This window comes from Triturus cristatus, chromosome 6 (assembly GCF_964204655.1).
Source record: "Triturus cristatus chromosome 6, aTriCri1.1, whole genome shotgun sequence".
Taxonomy (NCBI): Eukaryota; Metazoa; Chordata; class Amphibia; order Caudata; family Salamandridae; genus Triturus; species Triturus cristatus.
In genome coordinates, this window is record NC_140589.1 from 1,458,931,318 (window position 1) to 1,458,953,288 (window position 21,971).

The 21,971-nt window shown below is 42.9% G+C and overlaps 2 protein-coding genes across 2 annotated transcripts in view; one reads left to right on the forward strand and one right to left on the reverse strand.

Annotated features, from left to right (window-relative positions):
• The window catches only part of ACTR2 (actin related protein 2), a 245,375-nt gene extending 240,108 nt beyond the window's left edge, over positions 1–5,267 (reverse strand). Inside the window, exon 1 of the mRNA XM_085612519.1 lies at positions 4,843–5,267. Within this exon, the coding sequence (XP_085468645.1) occupies positions 4,843–4,890 (48 nt within the window). The 5' untranslated portion in view covers positions 4,891–5,267. The remainder of the gene's footprint in view (positions 1–4,842) is intronic.
• An 86-nt stretch (positions 5,268–5,353) lies between these two features.
• LOC146821533 (uncharacterized) overlaps positions 5,354–21,971 on the forward strand; it is a 341,213-nt gene continuing 324,595 nt past the window's right edge. The window contains exon 1 of the mRNA XM_085612520.1: positions 5,354–6,392. Coding sequence (XP_085468646.1) covers positions 6,284–6,392 — 109 coding nt within the window. The 5' untranslated portion in view covers positions 5,354–6,283. The remainder of the gene's footprint in view (positions 6,393–21,971) is intronic.

Consider the following 21,971-nt stretch of genomic DNA (forward strand, 5'->3'; position numbering starts at 1 on the left):
GTGATATTCTGGCGTCATGCATAAGACAAGGGAAATCCAGCTCCTCAACCCTGGACAATATGATCTGTAGCTTGGATCTGTTCAGTTCAGTCTTATACCTTAAAATTAACTTTGCACCAGGAAGTGATGATGCCATCCTTCAAGTAGCTACAGAGTGGAAAACACAACTTACATCCTCAAGTAACATTATGTATCTCCAGAGCACTGTCTTGGTGAACCAGCTCCAAGGACGGATACAGTGGAATTCAACGGCACTCAATAAAATTATTAATGCAATCTAGATGGCTCACCCATTACAGATAACGTACTCTACAAATCAGATAACAAACTTTGAAGTAGTCAGCAAAAACCTGGTACAATCTCTGCAAGAAAATCTAATAAAGCGGGCTCAAGGGTGAAACAAAATAAAAGTTGGATTCTAGACACCAATACCACGGAATTAAATAAATTAATCAGGTCTCAATACCTCCAATACTCTGTCTCAAAACAACTAGAAATTAACAACCTGAAAAAACGGCGCAGGAGAGAAAAAGGAAAAAATCGTAAAGAAACAGGATCGATATCCACACAGCAGCAAAACAGAATAACCAACGTACATACTGGAATATAATCGCCAAAGGAACAGGCACAAAAAAATCATTACAAGCTATCTCAGTACCCCCTTTAGAATGGGAAACATATTTAACCAACTTATATAAATTAAATAAAAGTCCTGAAAGTACAAACAGACCAGAAAGTATTCCTGGAGTAAATACCTTAGATAATGGAGCCCCATCTTCCTCTCTAATTGAGTTATATATAAAAAAGGCAAAAACGTCGGGAGCAACGGGACCGGACCAAATTTCAATTAAGGTCCTCCAAACCAATCCCAAAGAATGGAGTAACTTTCTTGCCCCCCTCTTTTGCCATATATTTGACACAGGGGAAATTCCAAAATCTTGGAAGGGGAGCATTGTAATCCCAATACACAAGAAGGGCTCTAGGTTGCTACCCGGTAATTACAGGCAGATAGCTCTCCTGGACACAACAGGAAAGATTTTTGCAGCAGCAGTACTAGATCATCTTAAAGACTGGGCATTTTCATCAGGTGTAATTCCTCTATATCAAGCTGGGTTTAGACCAAAACACTCGTACACTGACAACATTGCTGTGCTGCAAACAATAATCAACAAATATGTAACCTTAAAAATCCTAGGTAGTGTATGCTGCTTTCGTCGATTTCACGACAGCATTCGACAGGGTGGACAGAGGAACGCTCTGGAGAAAACTTCGTAAAATGGGCATCCCGGATAACCTGCTCCATTTAATAATATCACTATACTCCGGAACTTGGGGTCAAGTCCAAATGGGGAGGGAGAAGGGTTTTACGAGCCCAATACCTACACCAAACGGCCTCAGAAAAGGATGCCTTCTCGTTCCATTACTGTTTTCTTTATATACAAGTCTGCAACTTTCCTCCTAAAATTGCATTGCACAAAATCCACACCATGATGTATGAAGACGATGTAGTCATTCTAGATTTAACACCATGTGGCCTGCAAAGGAACCTGCAGGCACTCTATGAGACACTGAAGAAAACTACTTAATACCGAACACCGCAAAAACAAAAATTGTTCAATTTTCAGAAAGGAAACGGTATGCTAACTACAAATGGACTCTAGCGGGTAAACTGTTAGAAGTGGCAAGCGAATACACCTACTTAGGGAGAACTTTCTCTAAATCACTGCAAAACTTACTTCACATACAGAATCTGAACCAGAAAGTCGACGTGGGGGCACTCTTACGATTATATGCCTCGACCGGTCAAAGGCATTTTTTCTCTCTGCTTCAGGTATATAGTGCTAAGATTCCGCCAGTACTATCATACGCTCTTGAATACACCCCATTAAGTCAATGAAAATATCTGCACTTAAAAGAAGGGAAAGTCCTCTGGAAACTTACAAAGATGTCTCAAGCAGTTCCGGTACAAGCTCTTCGCCTTGAACTTTCACTAGTTTACTCTTATGCTAGAGGAATTAGCAATAGTATTAGATGGGCATATAACCTCATCCATGCGGAACAAGGAACGCTACGATCCCTATTAAAAATAGAGACATTCGAACAAGGTTCGTCGAAATATGTATTTTTCAGGAATGTCTCAATTGCTTTTAAAATATCAAATGTTATTATTAATATGTTGCAATCTTGGACTCCTGCCCAACTGAAGCTCTTTTTAAAACATCTGACACCAAGGTTAAGCTTTGAACTTGATACACAGCACTGCTCCAAATTGACACTATATAAAAATCATGCTGAAACAATTGTACATAGGAAAATACAGCAGTATATCTTTTTTAACCTAAAGCACGGTGTCAGGCGATCGATTATACTACTCCAGCTTGGGATACTCCCTTTAAAATCTCTTACCTACAAGTGACTCCCAAAAGACTAAACTAGCACTTACTGTAATCTATGTAATGGCGGGGAGCAAGATCTGGAACACATGTTATTTGTTTGCCCAAATGTGACAGTTGTAGAATCAAGAAAAAGATTTATACAACCCATTTGTAAAAAATTAAAAATTAATTCCGTTCAGACCTTGATTTCGCTTTGTAAGGTACCGCCAAATGAATTTGTTTGCTATAATCTACTCAAATTTTTAAAATCTTTTTTGAACTTTATACTAGAATGATGATTTTTATTAACTTATTGTTAAATTTTCAAAGGTAAATGTTATGTATTAAATATTTGTTGTTCTCAGCCGAGAACTAAATCAAATAAACTTAACTTGATCCAGGACTAAACGTAAAAAAAGATACGAGCTGTGTCTGTCTGATGCCATAAGCTAGTGCATCTCTTTAGCATACAGCCCTGATCTTCTGGAGCAGGGAAGAAGATATATTTTAAGGAGTTAAAATGTTTTTTGTCAAAATACCATAAAATGAGTAAGAGTCTCCACCTCACCTGCCTGACGGTTTAATAACCTGGCACTACTCTTGTAGAGGGTTCAATTTTGCATTGTAGGCACATACTTGGAGGGACCGCTAGCATAAATGTTAGGTACAAGGAGCATTACATCTCTAGGGTAATTTTCGGTACAATTTGGATCCCTGGGTTAAACAATTTGTACGATGTAAACCCAAAAAAATACACAAAATTACAGAAACAATTACACATCAAACAAGTTCTGATATATTTTCTTTAATTCTCAAACAGGAAATATACAGAAATCGAAATTTTAAACTGGAAAGTTGGAGTGTTTCAAAACGTTTTGTTTCTGAACGACAATGTGATATGCTAGACTCAACTATATCACTGTCTTTTTTGCTCCAAATGTACACTCTCTTTCTGTCAGAAAATACTAGTGCTTCAACTGAGGCCACCAACCCTCCATACTACTGTTTAGTTTACGTGCGCTGCTCCCATGAATCAAGATAAGGATACAGACTTAATTTTAAGCCTCCAATTTCAATTTACTTAACACTTACAAAACATTTTAAAGTTTACAATTGGTTTCTTATATTTATATACTTTATTATATTGCTAATATATATATTTCATTTATTTTTAACAGTCACTGATTCTCCTGAGTGGGTGTCGCAGATCCACAGGGGACCATCCGCGGACCATTGGTTAAAAATGTCTAGCCTAGAGTGCTGCTAATAAGCTGTTTGTGTACTAATCATTGAAATTCCTTAATATGGATTGATGATGACTTGCTCATTGTGCTAGGGATCGAAAGATCCTTGGATATGATAATCTTTAATGTTTTCTTTATGCGAGCTATCCACTTACATTTGCTGAAGTCTTTCATACTCTAGGCAGGGTATCGCATGGAGTCTGACCCAGGATAAAATGGGACACAACTGCATTGTCTTCAATTTTACACCGAGCTGTTAGCTGTTACTCAGGACTGTTAGATGGGTGCCAAGGCCCAGATGTAGCTGGTTCCCGACAGTGAAATATTCCATGTTTTGTGTTTCAGCAATTTTGTGAGTACCCCACAGCTCTGCACCAGAGGTCGAAAATCGCCTTCATCTTATATATGTGGAAGATTGCCTTAAGTGGGTCGACACCAATCTCATACTTATAGCGTAAACAATGACAGTATATGGGATAATACTTCATTAAATCTCCTCCATTAAATTAAATGGGATCAAGAAAACGTGTGGTTGAATCTGATACCAATGTAGTTACAACTAACAAAAAAAATCTTGTTCTTAACACAGAACTTCTGGATACGTTTAACTTTCGGGTTCAAATCATACATTCTGTCTTAACAATGTTGGTCAAGCTTTTCATTATAGAAGAATAGTTGAAAATCTTTTAAAAGGCGGTGCATTTATACTTCAGATAGGAATAACCACCCAAAGGACCTAGAAACTGGTGTGAGAATAAACTGCTTTAAAAATACATCTATGAATTAACATTGATTTATTTGGAGTGCTGTTACTGCATAATGAATCAATGACATGTCCCAAGATATTTTAAAATGAGTAGCTTTTCCGTGAACTTCAGTAAATACTATTTAATCATATTAAACTCTTGTGTTTTCAGGTTGTTTGAACACCAGATTTTACCTTCCTGCTTCTCCATATTCCATTCCTCTCAACCACGCCCCTCTGAACATTTTCTCTTCTTCATCCTCAACTCTTTCTAATGCTCTCTATAAACCCCTCAATTTGCCCGGCATCCGCACTCTGGGACCGTTTGCTTTTCTGATGGTCATCTGGAATCTCTTTGATCTCTCAATTTTTCATCCTCTCATATCTCCCTTCCATATTCTTTTATATCTCCTTAGCAGTCGGTCGCTATTTCCGCTCTCCCGTATCTGGGATCAAGCTGCAGGGGCGTGGTACTCACCCCAGTGCCGTTATCGCACACCACCACCTTCTTCCCCTGGCTGTCCATGCTGCCGCTGCTTCTTTACGCAAGCTGCGGACCCGCTTCTCTCTCAAGCCTCAGCCTAGCACCGGAAGCCACCGCCCTGCTGCCAGTTGTGTCTGCAAACCCACATCCATCTGAGCAGAACTCAGCATGGCCGCCATGATAGCAGGATCACTCGTTCCGCCCAATAAAACGGGGAACGTGCACAATAAGAATAATTTGCTTAAGAAGCAAAGGGAAAAACTGGATCCAAAGAAAAAAAGTATAAGATTTTTAATGGTTAGATACTCTCATAGTTTTTACTGCTAAACAACAATTAATGTGAGAATGAAGATGTTTCCTCGTGTTTGTTATGGTAGAGTTAAAGATTCATCTTCGTAGTTTCTAGAAGCATCAGCAACTTGCCAGCCACAGAAGGAAGTTTACATTATTACACTCACGCCCGGGTTCTACAGATGCGTTGGCACTGAAGTATTTCTTTCATGTCCTTTCCCCTGTTGGTTCGTGACAGGTTGCATCGCTGTCAGCGACTGCACGTGACTTAACCGCTTATCATTCATTCGGTTACAATGCTGTACACGAGACTTCCGCAGTAGTACCGGGGTCAGAATACATGGGTTACTATTCTAGAGCTCACGGCGAGAAACCCAGTAGTCGAAACGGCCGTGTTGAGTTTTGTTCATGAGATTGAGCCGGTCTCTTGCCATCACTGACGTTCCTTTTATTGTAACTAATACTTCAATTTGAAACCATGCTAAAAAAAAGAAACGTATGTCACCATGATTTTTGAGACGAGAATGCAGTGTAACCACTTACTAGTTTAAAATTCTACGGCTAAATAGACAGAAATAAACAAAAGACAAGTCCTATCGAATGCGACGGCCATCTTTAAATTGTATTTTTGGAAATGGTAACTAGGCAGGCTACTAATTTCGCACAAGTGTGCTTACCAGTGTCATTGGTTGCACTTAATTATGTTTATTCAGATCCCTTCTTGATTGTGTCTTTCAGTTTGCTGCCTATCTGCACAGACTCTTAATTAACATAATTGAGGTAGTTCTGTCTTTGTTTTTGCTTTGTACGGTTGGTATTTTGGCGCATAAATGCAAAGTTGCGAAAGTCACAAACGTAACGGCAAGTCACAGATGTAATTTCTGATGACGAGAAAGCGAGTAGTGTCCTAAAGTCGCAATCGATAGTTATGCGCTCTGACATATTGGACGTTGAGAAAGACGGTTGAATTGGGTTGGACGAACAAAATTAGACGTTGAAAAATACATTTGAATTGGGTTGGACGACAAAAAGCCAAAGGAAACTTTTTTTCTTGGTTTGCGGTGTTTTATTCCAAGTGAAGGCTGAAGTTATAGTACAGACTCCGCGCACTGGAGACGTGTATCCTCTTCACTTTTGGATTATAATGGCGATCCTGGGAACTTGGGCGTTTTGTGTGCCTGTGTTGGAGAAGCTGAGTTCCAGGCTGCTGCACTGGGAGCGAGCAACTGACAGCCTGCGGGATGCGATTGCAGGTGATTCAAATTAGTACAGTGACTCTAGCATTGACTTCCTACCCGCTAGCCTTAGTAGCCTTGTATGAGTCTGTCTTCGTTCAGGTATCAACTGTTAGCTCAGGTCTTTACTCACAGCTCTCTGCATGTCTGTATAGACACGAATACATTCGCATACCTGCAAACCATTTACTCTCCAATGAGGCAGACTTTTAAGAGGGTGATCCAATTAAAATGAAAAAAGAATACTTGTGTAGGGTGATATTGGTTTGAGACTAAGGTCATCCCATTACAGTTCATAGTACTGTTTTGTTTGTCGGGTGGGGGGCAGAATATAAAGGGGGGTGGGGAATGGGGGAGGTGCACGGGGGAATCAAAAATACAAAAAGCCCCTGCCATCCTTGCTGGGAAGAGGCAGTGGATTGGCAGTGGTGGAATTAAGCTCTGCGGGTAATTGAAATGTAAAACTCCTTCCAATAGGAACAGTCCACCTACACTTCCAGGCCAGGTTCTCCCTGAAACAGAACACAAAACCAGTTTTGCCCTTATTAGAGCTCATCAGTTAGGTATAGCTTGGTTCCAGTGGCACAGTGTGGTCAGGACTGAAGTCTAGGCCTATCCGTCCCTCTTAGGTTATGACACTGAAGTTTGCAAAAAAAGTGATGGACCTAATTATTGAGTTAATCTCAGCCACTGGTAATTACTCTGGCCATATCCCAGTACATTGTATGACGATACTGAATCTCATATTATGGTTGTTTAAAACATATCTAGAACATTTAATACTAGTTAGCAATAAAAGGTAAAAAAAAAAATGGAATTATTAGACCAATGTGCTTATCTAAGAATGTCGTACATTCTTGAACTAAAAGCTTTTGGAAGCATTTGCTCCTTGAGCAGAATGAGCGCTGAAATTGAAATGGCGGTTCTGGCTAAGGACATAATTAATTTTACCCAATAAGCTGGCGTATTAGAAGTAACAAGTTATACGTTTATTTTTTAAATTTAATTAATTGAGTGGAGGTAGACTACTTAGAGCAGAGCTTTCCAAACTGTGTGTCCCGACACAGTACTGTGTTGCCTGCAAATGGGTGTGTCGCGGAATGACACTGGTATTAATGGGCACTTTGCACATAACTGCTGCTAATTAGGAGGCATTCCTTTGAAAGCTTTGTTCTCACTATGCCTCATCTATTGCATAACGTCTCCCAGTAAGTGGTCTTTTAAAGACCTGCGAAGTACTCGGGTGAGGCTGTGTGTGTGCCTGGAAAGCTGGGGTGAGGTGACAGAGGGTGAAAGACAGAGGGAGGAAGACAGAGGAAGGCAGAAGGAGGGAGAGAGAGAGGGAGGGAGACAGAGGGATGGAGACAGAGGGACGGAGACAGAGGGCGAGCGACAGAGAGACAGCAAGAGGGAGGAGGGAGACAGACAGAGGGAGGGAGGAGACAGACAGACAGAGGGAGGGAGACAGACAGAGGGAGGGAGAAAGACAGAGGGAGGGAGAAAGACAGAGGGAGGGAGAAAGACAGAGGGAGGGGGAAAACGTGGGAGACAGAGGGACGGAGACAGAGGGATGCAGACAGAGGGAGGGTGACAGACAAGAGGGAGGGAGACAGAGAGAGGAGGGGAGACAGAGAGAGAGCGGGAGGGAAAGAGATAGAGACAGGGACAGACAGACAAATAGAGGCAGGGGCAGACAGAGAGAGGGAAACAGCGGGAGGGAGACCGCGACATACAGGGACAGACAGATAGAGGCAGAGATTGAGATAGACAGAGAGAGGGAGACGGAGAGGGACAGAGAGAGAGAGAGGGAGACAGAGAGAGGGAGGGAGACAGGGAGGGAGACGGAGACAGAGGTAGGCAGAGAGAGAGACAGAGGGCGACAGACAGAGGGAGGGAGGCGACAGAGGGAGGGAGACAGACAGAGGGAGGGAGGGAGACAGAGGACGGGAGACAGACAGAGGAAGACAGACGGAGACAGAGGGAGAGGGAAACCGTGGGAGACAGAGAGAGGTGGAGGGAGACAGAGAGAGGAAGACAGAGGGAGACAGACAGAGGGAGAGTGACAGAGGGAGACAGAGGGAGAGCAAGAGGGAGAGAGACGGAGGGAGGGAGACAGAAGGACGGAGACAGGGAGGGAGACAGAGGGACAGAAACAGAGGGAGACAGAGAGCGGGAGACAGGGCGACAGAGGGAGGGAGACAGAGGTAGACAGAGGGAGGGAGGGAGACAGAGGGAGGCAGAGAGAGAGAGGGAGACAGAGTGAGTGAGAGAGAGAGGGAGAGAGAGAGAGAGAGAGGGAGGGAGACAGACAGAGGGAGGAAGAGATAGAGAGAGGGAGGGAGACAGAGAGAGAGAGAGATGTGTGTATGCGGGGTCTGGTGGCTCAGTGGACAAAGGCATCCGTTGCAGGGGCCTGTGTTCAACCCCATGGTCTCAAATTTGCTTGAAAATGCACCATTTGCCCACTTTTATTTCAAAAGTTTCTTCTGGGAGGAGAACCGCGCCCCCTCCCCCCCCCCCCCCCCCGAACACCCCTCTTAAGTGGTTCGGGGTCGCTTGCTACGCTCGCTCGCTACACTGCCTTACTGTGTCCCAAAATGATGCATCTCCAAAAAGTGTGTCACCAACATGAAAAGATTGGAAAGCTGTGACTTAGAGGAACAGTCTTTTTGTTCATACCATTTCAAACAAGAACCCTTGCACATCTTTGGTTGATTAGGGAACTAAGGATATAAATGGAGCTTAAACCTGGGTTGGTTTTTCTAGAAAGAGAACAATGAACTCCTGCAGGAATATATTGTCTGTAGAAGATGTCAAGAGCACGGACATCAGAAAGGTGTTTGATAGAAACCAGACAGAAAAGCACAGTGATTGTTGCGGATAACGTTTTCAAGAACAATGCACAATTAACATCCCAGTTCAGAAACAAATCAAGAACGATCTTGACATCCAGCAACAATACATATTTTGGAACAGGTGGGTTTAAAAATGTTACTCCCTTTTAATAGATGACAAACAGCGGATGTTCTTCAGCTGGTTTCCTATCCACTCAAAGATGGTTTGCTGAGATTGCTGACCTGTTGCTATTAACAGTCCCGTAAGCCTTATCTTGATTTGTAAATATCAAGGACATTATCATTGTTACATCAGATGGAACAGGATTTGAACTTCATCCCAGACACCAACTAGACCAAAAGGACCACGCAGATTTGTAAGCTCTCATGAAACCCAGGGCCCAGGAATTTTTTTGTGTATTCTGCAGCATCTGATGAAATGCGTGGGGTTCTCCAGGTTGTCCTGAAATCTTCCAAGCTTTTTGGCTTTGGAATTGGTTGAGGATGAGATTGTGATAGATACCTTCTGGATTGCCTAGCAGGCTTGGAAACAAAGGAGCCAGAACTGAGATGTTGGCCGGAAACTGTAGTACAGTTAGAAACCAGATCTGGGCGTGCCAAATTGAATTCCCTAACACTATATACTCCTGTTGACAGTGTGCCTGTGCTAGTACCCTGGTTATAATAAGGAAACACATATTTTAGGCCCTGGTGCCAGGTTTGAAGAAAAGCATCTGTAGCAGTAGCTAATGCATCTGGTCTTCAATTGTAAAAGAGTGGAAGGTGAGTGTTGAATCTGTATGCAAACAAATCTACAGAAAAGGGACCCCAATGACAAGAACATTTTCTGAGAATAATAGGGTATAGTCTCCAGTAGTCTCCAGTCACTGGAATCCTGGAGATGCTGTATTGAGTTTTTCTTTGGTAAATATTCTGCCTGACTGAAATTCTTCTATGAATGCAGAACTCACACAGTCCTTTCAAAAGTTCCGCTAGAGATTTGGACTTTGTCCCCCCCCCCCCACATGGTCCTCATTAAAACTGCACGCTATATATATTTTGTTTTTGCGAAAGTTTGAATTGCAATGGAACCAACAAGTATCTCTAAGCAATTTATATGCAGAGATGACTCCTGATTTGGCCATGTACCTCCAGCTGAGATTGCACATTATCTTGCCCTCCAGCCAAGACATGGGATGGAAGCAAAGATAGCTCTTCCATCCCAAATGATCTACCCACCATTAGAGTTCTAGAAGCGACTTAGTCCAAAGAGAACAAATCTGTGTGAGAGTTCTCTTTTAAAATGAATAGTGTTCAATCTTTGTAAAGCCCGCTAATGAATGTTACCTGAGAAGATAGCTCGAATTGAGGAAGATAACGGACCCACTATTCAGGCTAGAAGTCTGAAGCAAACCATGTTTTTCTTGAGAACCAAACGGATTTAGTTTCAGGTGACCAGCATTGTTCCCTCTAATTTTTTTCCGGTTAGTGGCAATGAAGGTTCTCTGTGCACTAGAGCCAAGACCACATGCATTGAAGAAGTGACAAATCACTATGCAAGTGAGCCCGCACCCCCTGCTTGCCCCCCGCACTCTCCTTGCACTCTCTGTTATGTTGCTTCCCCACAATTCCCCATGCCCCTTCAACCTCCCATCCACCACAAAAAATGAAAATCTGGCCAAATAGCACTCGCACCGAGTGCGATTTGGCAATGCTTTTTTAGACATATTCCACAGCAGCCTGGGCTGTTGCGCAACCTAACTTGAAGAAGAAAAAAAAGCTATGACACGGTCAATGCTGGTCGCGTCAAAGTACTTTTTTCCTGTACTTTTAAGCCCGCACTGCTGTGCAAAATGTCTAATAAAACATTGACAAAGCTATTAGATCTCCCATAGGTGAAACCTATTGACATTACCAATACTTGTTACTGTAGCCATACATGCGTCTTTAGATTTGCACTGTGCAGGAAGTGGCCCCATTAGCGAACAAGAGCTAAAAAAGTGGCCCACATTTGTAAATCAGAGCAGTTTATTTTCAATTTTTTATATAGAGGGAACTTGATTTGAAGGTATCTGAACGCTTTACATGAGCACCAGTTGCGTTACAGACGGACTCATTCATTTTGTTAGGCATGGGGAGATTAAGTGATTTGGCCAAAATGACAGGATTTTGAGCGTCGCTGTAGAGACTTGAACCCAGTTCCCCAGCTTTGAGGTCGACCCCTCTAGCCACGAGGCCACATCCTTTCCCCAAGGAGTTTTGAACTTGTAAAGACATCATGTATACGTGTTTTACAAAGTATGAGATACTATGCATTTGTGCTCGCTATGGGCAGTGCTTGTGATAATATCGGGGAAATCACTAGTAAAAACCGATCCATCAGACCTTTAAAAAGGCCACAAACAGCCACAAAAATGCCCCATAGACTGACCTGCCTGATTGCCCTGTAGACCAATAGACCTGTTTATCTCCCCTGCAGCCTGTTGAGATGCTAATGCACTTGGGGCCAGATGTACGACCATTGTGATTTGCGACTCGCCAATTGTGAATCTCAAATCACAATGTACAACAGTGTCTCAGACACTGTTTGCGATTCCCAATGGGATCACAAATTGCGTGCCTCATGAATATTAATGAGGCACTCGCAATTTGCGACCCCTTTGCGAATGGCTGGCCCTCCCAGGTATGGTGGCCTGCTGGGCACAGCAGACCTCCATGTCTGGGACTGCTTTTAAATAAAGCAGTTTTTAAAAAAAATGCAGCACGTTTTCCTTAAACTTTTTTGTTTCATTTTTTAAGGACAGGTAGTGGTCCCTGGGACCACTGCCTGCCCCTAAAAAATATTTTCCCCTGCATTCACAAAGGGGAAGGGGTCCCCTGGGGACCCCTTCCATTTTGCGAGCGCTTTTCCACCCTTCTGAGAAGGGTGGTAAACTGTAACTGTTTTGCGACCGCAATTGTGGTTGCAAAACAGTCATACATAGGGCTCAAACTTGCTACTAGGAAGTGACGCCCTCGGAACACCCCTTGCTGATAGCGATTCGCTATTACTATTTAGCGAGTCGCAAATTAATTGTTACTCACTAAATAGGGTTAGTACATGGCCATTTTGCATGCGCAATCAGCTCGCAAACCCTTTTGCGCTTGCAAAATAGGGTCGTACATCTGGCCCTTTACACCTTGTCAAGTTCTTTCAAGCAAACAGGTAGAGCCAGGCAAAAATAATGGTAAAGGTGCATTAGCATATAAATACAATGCACTTAACTCAAGCAGGCGCTGTTGAAAACAGCTGCCTGATCACACCGGCCCCCCTGGAGGAGTCCCATCAGAATAGTTATGGGACCCCAGCAGGATCTCTTGTCCTCTGGATTCCCTTCTGCTGCACCGTGCACACAACTTCCTAACACACTGCTACATTCTTTTTATGTCGAGTATGCAGGCACCACAGGTGCGCTGCTGTTGCTTGACGATCTATTGTGTTTAATAAAAAATAAAAAAGTGGCTTTTAGCCCATCCATTACTTGCCTTTGGTGGGCATCATTATCGCTCTTCTTTGCTGCCATCTCTAACGGCAGTGCGTACAAGGGATCACTTACTGCGTCACTTCCTTTCTTGTGTTTGGAGCATGGACCAAGTACAGATTGATTTCTCTTACTGTACCTCCACTCTGCTGCGATTGAGGTGCTACTGCTTGCACTTATTACCGTTTTTGTATCGCGCCAACTCGACCCGGAAACTAAACGGAAAAACATAGATAATTGCATAAAGCAGTATTGAATTTGTCCTAAATATAGTGCACACAGTTTGTTTCCAACATTTATCTGGCATGAAATGTCTGATTATGGAAAGCAAAACAGGCCTGAGTAAGGACTCATTGATGCGGATAATCTTGGTTGACTGCACTTAAAATATTAAGTTCTACGCATTGCTACTTTTATTACAAAGTTAATATAGTGAATTTAAAGGCACCGTTTTCACTAGAACCTGCTGGCACTTTGGATCATTTTAGGCAACCAAATGTAGACTCGGGGGTCCTGCCAGTCTCCCCATACATGCAGTAATAAAGTCTGCCCGCTGGGACACCTATGCACACACATGCCTCTGTTGATGGCCAGTATGACATCTCATGGCCGCTCTTATCTACAGTTTCCCTGAGTTCATGATCGAGATGTATTTGCAAACTGGCCCTGGAGCTCCACCTTTGTGTGAAGCCAGCTGCTGTAATGTAACCTTGAGTGCGCACATGGCTTGGCGTCCCCAGCATGCTCTCTGTTTACACTCCCACCCTGCCCATCCTACCCGTTACTTCTGTGCACACTCGCCTACTGTCACACATTGTCTTGCAAGCAAAACAAATGTTTATTAGGAATATCGATTGACAGATTTTCCTCATCTACAATTTATGTACACAAGATAGCAAAGCGATTAAGGCTCTTAGGGCATAAATGCATCTATTGCCTATTTGTAGAAGATGGAATCCTGGCCGGGCTGACTCATCTTTTCATCATTCTGAGGTGGATAATTGATTATCGTTGAGCCGAGTAACGGTTAAAGAGCTAGGAAATGTTAACAATTGCAGTAGCACGTGCTACAGAAACACAGGTGGTCATTGTTTTAAGTAGCATTTAGTGCAAGTATCAAGATTTCTTAAGCCCTTGACTCCATCTCAACGTATGTGGGTATTTTACAAAAACATGCACAGTTCACACCTAAATTCAGACAAGTGTCAAATCAGTTTTCATTTTCTTGTCAGTGCGCGTGAAATCAGGTGCACAGTAACAAACAGTGGCAAAGTCAACAGGGTTGCACCTGGACAAAAGCAATAACAATGCCTTCTACACTGTAAAACAATCCCCAAAAAGGTAAAAAGTATTGTAGACATCAGTGAGAAACGTAACTAGAGGTAGATCTGCTCTCTGAGATCTGTATGTGCAGTCCGAGAGATAGCTCTGTTGTGCAACATGCTCACATGTAGAACCACTGTAACTAGCGAGTGAAGGCCAGGTTTTACGACTTTTAAAATACAGCCCCACCTGTTTTTTAGGTCTCGCCTAGCTATTGCGTAGCAATCGCTATGCGAAACTCTAGTAAGGGCGTAGCAATCGCTATGCGAGACTCTAGTAAGGGGCTCCCAAAAGTGCTCCCAAATGCGGTTTGCATGGCGACCACGTGCACAATCACGTGCATCGTGCCGCCATGCAATCCGTTTGGGGAAGCGCTTCAGCCCACTGGCGCCCTCGGCATCAAACTTCAAAGGGTCCACTCCCCTGCCTGTAATGCACTCCCCCGCCAAGCGCGCGCGCCACGCTCCGCCGCGTCACAAATTTGCTTTCACTTTCGCGGCGGGCGCTAGTTTATTCTGGCTAGGAATTAACACATTCCCCTGTGAGATAAAACCTCCTCCTCACTTTATACTACCTCCAACATTGAAACCCACCTCGTTCGCATCTCAGATACTCATACCGTGACTGGTAATGTTATTAGTGATGTCATAAGTGGTGGTCTGTGTGATGTAATGCTTGAGGTGACGTCATCTAAATGCGTCTTTGTTTTGTTATCATACTTTGATGTTAACAGGTGTGCCTCAATGAAAATCCATGCATACCGAGGTGCGCTCTGAAGTTTGTGACCGTTCGCCGCCCCTCTCTGCAGAGAGGCGATGGTGATGCCCAAGTGCCTGGGTCCGGTTCCGGCTTGTCCCGCCGCCCTGTCTTTGTGCTCAATGAGTTCCGATCTATTATCTGCGCGGCAGCTGTTTGGCTCGGGCTCTTTTATGTGCTTTTTGGGAAAGTTTCTGTGACACCCTCTCACACTTCTGCTGAAAAGCCCTTGGATTAGCGCGCGCCCCAAGTAACCCTTGGGCAGACTGTGGATGACTCACTGTGTCCAACCGAGAGTCGGGTTTCAAAGATAATGTGCCGTAGCGTACATGGATATATTTTATTTCGATTCGACCATGGCCCCTTCAAGGCTGTTTGTAGCAGGTAAAGGGGTAAAGAACGCACACCCTGGTGCCACTCCAGCGAGAAACCGGGCGGGGGTCATTGATGCATTATAAATGTATTGCAGTAGTGCTCAGAATTGCAGGTACTCGCCGTTTCATATAAAAGAACTGCAGTTACTCACTACCGAACAGTACTTGGACGGACGGACTGACTGCATGTGCTGGCGTCATATGCTTTGTTTGGATACACAGATCTACCAGAAGATTTATTTGAAGTAATCAGTGATGTCATCATTGATGTGTTTGTGAATGTCATATGTGATGCTAGGGCCTTTGCTCATGCATAGAACACAAAGGGAAGAAGGACTGAAACTGTGCCCCGTTGTATGCACTGTGCACGGTTACACCTGCTCGTAGTATAGGCGTGGCAGGTCTACATCCAAGCCCAGACCTGACACAGTACCGTATATACGCTATGACAGAGGCCTGTGTGGAGTAGTTGGACTCTCAGCACAGCAGGCAGAGGCTCCATTGTTTATTACTCATTTGGAAAACGTTGCGTCTTCAGAATCGCATAATTCTAGTTGCCATGCCTATAAAATATTCCCCCTCCCATCAGCCCCCAGAACGCCCTCAACATTCCAGCATCTAGCAAAGTTGATAGCCTCCTAAAGTGCCTATTGACACCAAGGTGCGACATGGCTAAAGAATAATTTTTTTTTGACATGGCTACCTTCGTCATTTTGTAGGCACACGCGCCAACATGCACACACCTACAAAATTATACAGGTGCTTTTTCCTGTTTAGCTACCGATCTAATTCGGACTGGTAGCTAAACAGGACAAACATTGGAATAGCCAATAGGTCTCGCCTTTGGGACCTTATAAGTGTTTAGCCATGCAACACTTGATGTTGTTGCACCAAGGATATTGTGCTGGATAACTAAACACTTATAAGGTTCCAAAGGCGAGACCTATTGGCTATACCAATGCTTGTTGAATATGTCACTGTCTGCCTGGAATGAGGCGGCTCACTTCCTACAAACTGCTGGAGACAAAGTTGCACAGCTTCTGATCTTTGAATGGCAATATATGTGGCATTGCAGGGTGCTAATACCAATGTAACTCATTTACCACCTATTTTAAAAGTCAGTGCTACCATTAAGGAGATATATATATAAGGTACTTTACCGCGATTGTGATTTATCTCTAATTCCAAATTATCTGATATTAATTGCAATAATCCTTAAAAATTATTTAATTTATCAGCAATTACCATGGAGGATGAATTATTGTGGTTCTCTTTGATCTAAAACTTTTATTTACCTTTAAATAACATACCTTGATCGACGATGTAATTTACGTCCAGTATGTTTTCACTTTCTACTATTTTTTGTAAATGGTTTCTTTAAAAGACACTCTGGACATTAGGACTCTATGGTCCAGTGGAAGGCTGAGTGCCGAAACGCGTCGACCGTCCTTTTGTGTGTGTTCCTGATGTTTGCTGAATAAACACTAATCCAGTGTTCTCTGTGGTGTCGTGCTTTCCTTTGTTGCGACGAACCCCAGGATTGAGGGAGAAGCGAGAGAGAAGTTTGTTTATATATATATATATATTTATATATATATAATCAATCTACTGGCGGTCGCCAGTTTATAGTTAGGACCGTGTTTCCATAGAAAATCTGAAAATTCTATTTTGAATAACTTTGGCGCCGGTTGACGAATCCTCGCGAAATTTTCAAAACTAATGGGGCGCTCCGCTCAGCTCCTACCCTGAAAGTCTCAGGGTGATTCGTCAAGCGGGGGCTGAGAAAAAAGGGGGGTCCCAAAACGCGTTTTCCCCATGCATTTTCCCATAGGACCTTTAGTCGAAGGTACAGCCCGAACGGCTGAACAGAATTACTTGAAATTTGGCAAAGAGGTAGTCCTCAGGTCAGGCATGTGCCTTTTGCATATATGGTGTCAATCTGTTCAGTAGTTCCTGAGAAAATTGCATTTAAAAGCACATAAATATCTATAAGCGCGCACCGTTGCGCGCACCATAACGTGCGCGAGCGTAATTCTGATTGGTGGTTACATGTCAGATAAACATTCGAATTGGTCGAAATCAGGAAGTGTCGGCCGCCATTTTGTGTGTTTTGTGTGTGACAGTGAAAAAGAAAGGTGGAGAACGTGAAAAGGGGGCAGGGTATAGAGTTCCTGACCCCCTAGCCTTTGTCAGGGGGTCCCTGAAGGACCCCGAAGGGTGAAAAAAACATTTTATTTTTTTTCCCAAAAATCGCGGGGTGCACGCACCGTGCGCGCACAGTAAAAAACCTTAAAAAAAAAAAAAAATTAAACGAGCCATTCCATATTACAGGATACAGTCAATCTTTAACTATATACATAAGCAGCTTATTGTAAACTAAATATATAAAAAATATAATAAAACATACATAACTTAGCATTCAAAAAACCTTACAAATTCACTTAAAAAACCATAGGTTTCACACACGTTATAGTTAGGAATTAGCATTTAAAAAACCTTGCAAATTCACTTTAAACACCATAGGTTTCACACTTTATAGTTAGCTGGACATTTCACTCGTAAAAAACCATTGAAATTCCCCCGTTATAGTTAGTTCAGATGACTATAACTCTCGCGACCGCCACTCTATCACAAGGATGATGTCATGAGTGATGCCACTGACCATATCATCAGTGATGTAATATGTGACATCATCAGCAGTGGATTGCGGGTGCGCGAGTTATAGTTATCTGAAGTAACTATAACGGGGGAATTTTTAATGAAGAGGATATGCTGCGAAAATAATTGAGAAAGGTTTGCAAAAATCAGAGGAAAAACAAAGAGAAGAAATAATAAAGGTAAAACCTCAAGCAATTGAAGCACAGAAAATTAGGTTCATTACAACCTATTCACAGGGAGCAAGTCAATTGACTAAAATATTAAAAAAGAATTGGAAAATCCTGAAATTGGACCAAACAGTGGCAGATATCCTGGGAGAACATCCGAATGTAACGTACAAAAGAGCTGGAAATTTAAAAGACAAATTGGTGCAGAGTCAGTCAGTCAGTCAAAATTACTTTATTCGGCTCGTATCAAGGACCATAAAAGTGCACAACATCACATATATATACAATAAATAACATTTAAAATAAGCATTTACAAATGGTTTTAAAACAATACTAAAAATAAGACTTGGTCAAATTATCAAAATTCACAATTAATTATAAACAACACTATGTTCACTTGATTTTTTTCCTTAATCTCATCGCAATAGCCAAAAAATTTGCTATGTTAAAAATCTCCCAAGTATTACCTAGCAGCTGGAGATACAAAAGAGCAGGTTTGACTTGTCTAAATCCTTTGTTCTTAATAAGTGGGATGATGAACTTTTTACGGAGAGGGGACAAATGTTTACAAAAAAAGAGAAAGTGAGCAGTATCCTTAAGGGAGAATCTGTCACAAGAACAGATCTCCAAGTCCCTGTCCTTCATCCAACCAACAGAATCAGTAAGCAAAAGATGGTATTTGTTCAGTCTAAACCTGGTCAATAAAAAGCGATGATTCATGTTATTCACTATGGTCAAGTAGGGTTCTATGCTGCCTGTAGTTATTAATAACTGATGGGCCTTTACTGTAGGTTTTGTTAACTCCTTTTCTTCTCTAGCTAAGGTTGTTCTATGCTTATGTGTATCTTTTACCCATTCTATGTCTCCCTTTGATAAATTGTTAGGGTTATCAAATATGTCTGGGCGACCTATTTCGTCACTTAGGTTCTTAACATAGCGCAACCAAGCAATAGCCTTTCCGAACTCGAGCGATAAACAATCTTTCATAATTTCACGATTTAACTCAAGTTCCGGATTTTGCCAGATTGATAACCATTTTAATAGGGGGGCTAATGCTAACCGGTCAGTTAAATAACCAACCCCACATTCTTGATGGACAATATAACCGGAGGTTGCCTGGGGAAGTGATAGAATAGATTTAAGGAACTTGTCCTCTACCACCTGAAGTTCCTTTACATTTTTAAATCCCCACAGGTCCGCACCATACATGGCTATAGAGATACATTTAGCTGCATAAATATTCAATATAGCTTGCATGGGTTTCACCCCCAGTTTGCGAGCAAAGTCCAACACACCTATGATTGATCTGGCAAAGGCATTTCGTTTTGCAGCTAATTGAGGGACCCATGATGACTTATCATCAAAAATGACCCCCAAGTATGGAAAACTGGTGATTCTAGATAAGACATGGCCCTCACAAAGCATAGTCTTGGTTTTCTTGGGTTTACAACCTACAGTCATAACATGAGATTTGGTGAAATTCACACTTAAATCAAGTCTTTTCATAAAATCAGCAAATGTATCTAAAAGACTTTGAAGCCCTACTGCCGTACGCGCTAACAGTGCAGCATCGTCTGCATATAATAATGCAGGAATGTGGTACTTCCCTGCCCTAGGAATATCCTTACATGTCTCAGTTAAGGCAGTGGCTAGGTCGTTAATATAAAGTGTAAAAAGCAGGGGAGCTAGGATACAGCCCTGCGTAACACCATTAGAGATTCCGATCTTGCCAGTACAGTTGCCCAAACGGTCGAATCTAACAGTAGCAGAAAGATCTCTATGAAGATCTGCTAAGAAATAGACAAGGTTTTCATCTACTCCATGCTTGAGAAGAAGTTCCCACAATTTCGACCGATTCACTCGGTCGAAGGCCGAGGATAAGTCCATAAAGGCAAAATATAACATCCCTTTCTTAGCTATGGTATATTTACCTATTAAAAGGTAAAGATTCAGGCTTTGGTCTATGGTGCCCCGACCCTTTCGAAACCCATATTGTAGGCACGAAAGGGTGTTGGTATCCTCCAACCATTCTGTTATTTTGCCCAAGACTACTCGCCCCAGGACTTTTACTGCGGAGTCAATAAGGGAGATAGGGCGGTAACAACAAGGGTCCCCTCTATTACCCTTTTTAAAAATAGGTATGATCACAGACTCGGACCACGTGTCCGGAATGCCTGCGACACAGACCCTGTTAAAAATATTCGTTAAAACTGTGGACCAGGTCTCAATATCTGATTTAAAAAGGTCCGATGGGACGCCATCGGGTCCTGGAGCCTTGTTGCTCGTCATCTTGCCGATGGCCTCGACCACCTCGCCCTTGGTTACCAATAAAGTATATTGTTTCACAGTGGGAAGGGGGGAATTCGAACCACTATTCATACCCACTTCGTAGACTGACTTGAAGTGAGAGTACCACTGGTGTACCCCAATACCGCAATCTAATTGGTTATTGCAGGGATCACGAAAAAAAGGTTTATTAACAACGGACCAGAACTTTGCACTATTACGAAGGACGTCAACGGAAGAAAGTTCTTCCCACGCGTCCTCCCGGATCTCCTTTTTCCTGGTTTCCAAGGTTTTAGTATATTCTTTCCTAAGTTGGGCTATGTTAGACCGATTCAAAGGGTTACTGCTCAAGGCCGCCCTCAGCTTTCTGTTGGCCAATGAACAGTTTTTGTCAAACCATCCCAACTCAGCCTTGTCCAATCCTGAAATTGGACCAAACAGTGGCAGATATCCTGGGAGAACATCCGAATGTAACGTACAAAAGAGCTGGAAATTTAAAAGACAAATTGGTGCAGAGTCGTTACTTGGAGAAAAAAAAAAGAAACATTGGTTAAAAGCTACAGGTTTCTTCAAATGTTCAAACTGCAAAGTGTGCCAGATCGCAAAAAACACAAAGGAAGTTGTTGGAATAAATTGGAAAGTGTGGCACATCCGACAATTAATAAATTGTAAAACCCAGTATGTTGTATACATCATTGAATGCACATGTTCCTTAAGATATGTGGGGAGCACAATTTGTGAAGTAAAAAAAAGAATCCTGGAACATGTTCGGGCAACCGTGAATAAGGCCAGAAGCAATGCGGTTGCAAAACATGGAGGAAAAACATGAAAGCAACTGGAAATCTTTAAAATTCTATGGAGTGGAGAGTGTGGAAAAACATGTACGAGGTGGCAACCGGGAAAAAAAACTGCAACAATGTGAGTCGCGTTGGATTTTGTCATTAAGAACATACGTCCCACATGGCTTGAATCGAGATGAGGAGATGTATGTACATTAAGACTAAGCTACGCTTATGTAAATAGCCTTCAAAATTTCATTTATAAATGAACTAAGAATCAATCAATCAAAACATTTATAGAGCGCGCTACTCACCCGTGAGGGTCTCAAGGCGCTGAAGGGAGGGGGGTGCTTCTACTGCTCGAACAGCCAGGTCTTGAGATGTTTCCTGAAGGTTAGATGATCCTGGGTCAGTCGTAGGTGTGAGGGGAGGGAGTTCCATGTTTTGGCTGCCAGGTAGGAGAACGATCTTCCTCCGGTGGTGGTTCTATGAATCCGTGGGACGGTGGCGAGGGCGAGGCTGGCGGAGCGGAGTTGGCGGGTGGAAGTGTAGAACGAGAGGCGGTTGTTGAGGTATTCGGGGCCCATGTCGTGGAGCGCTTTGTGTGCGTGGGTGAGGAGCTTGAATGTGATCCTCTTGCTGACAGGGAGCCAGTGCAGGTTTCTCAGGTGGGCGGATATGTGGCTGTGGCGAGGGATGTCGTGTGGAGGCGTTCTGTATGCGTTGTAGTCGTTTCTGAAGTTTGGCGGTGGTTCCTGCGTATAGGGCGTTTCCGTAGTCCAGTCGGCTGGTGACGAGGGCCTGGGTGACGGTCTTTCTGGTTTCGGTGGGGATCCATCTGAAGAATTTCCGGAGCATGCGCAGGGTGTTGAAGCAAGAGGACGAGACGGCGTTGACTT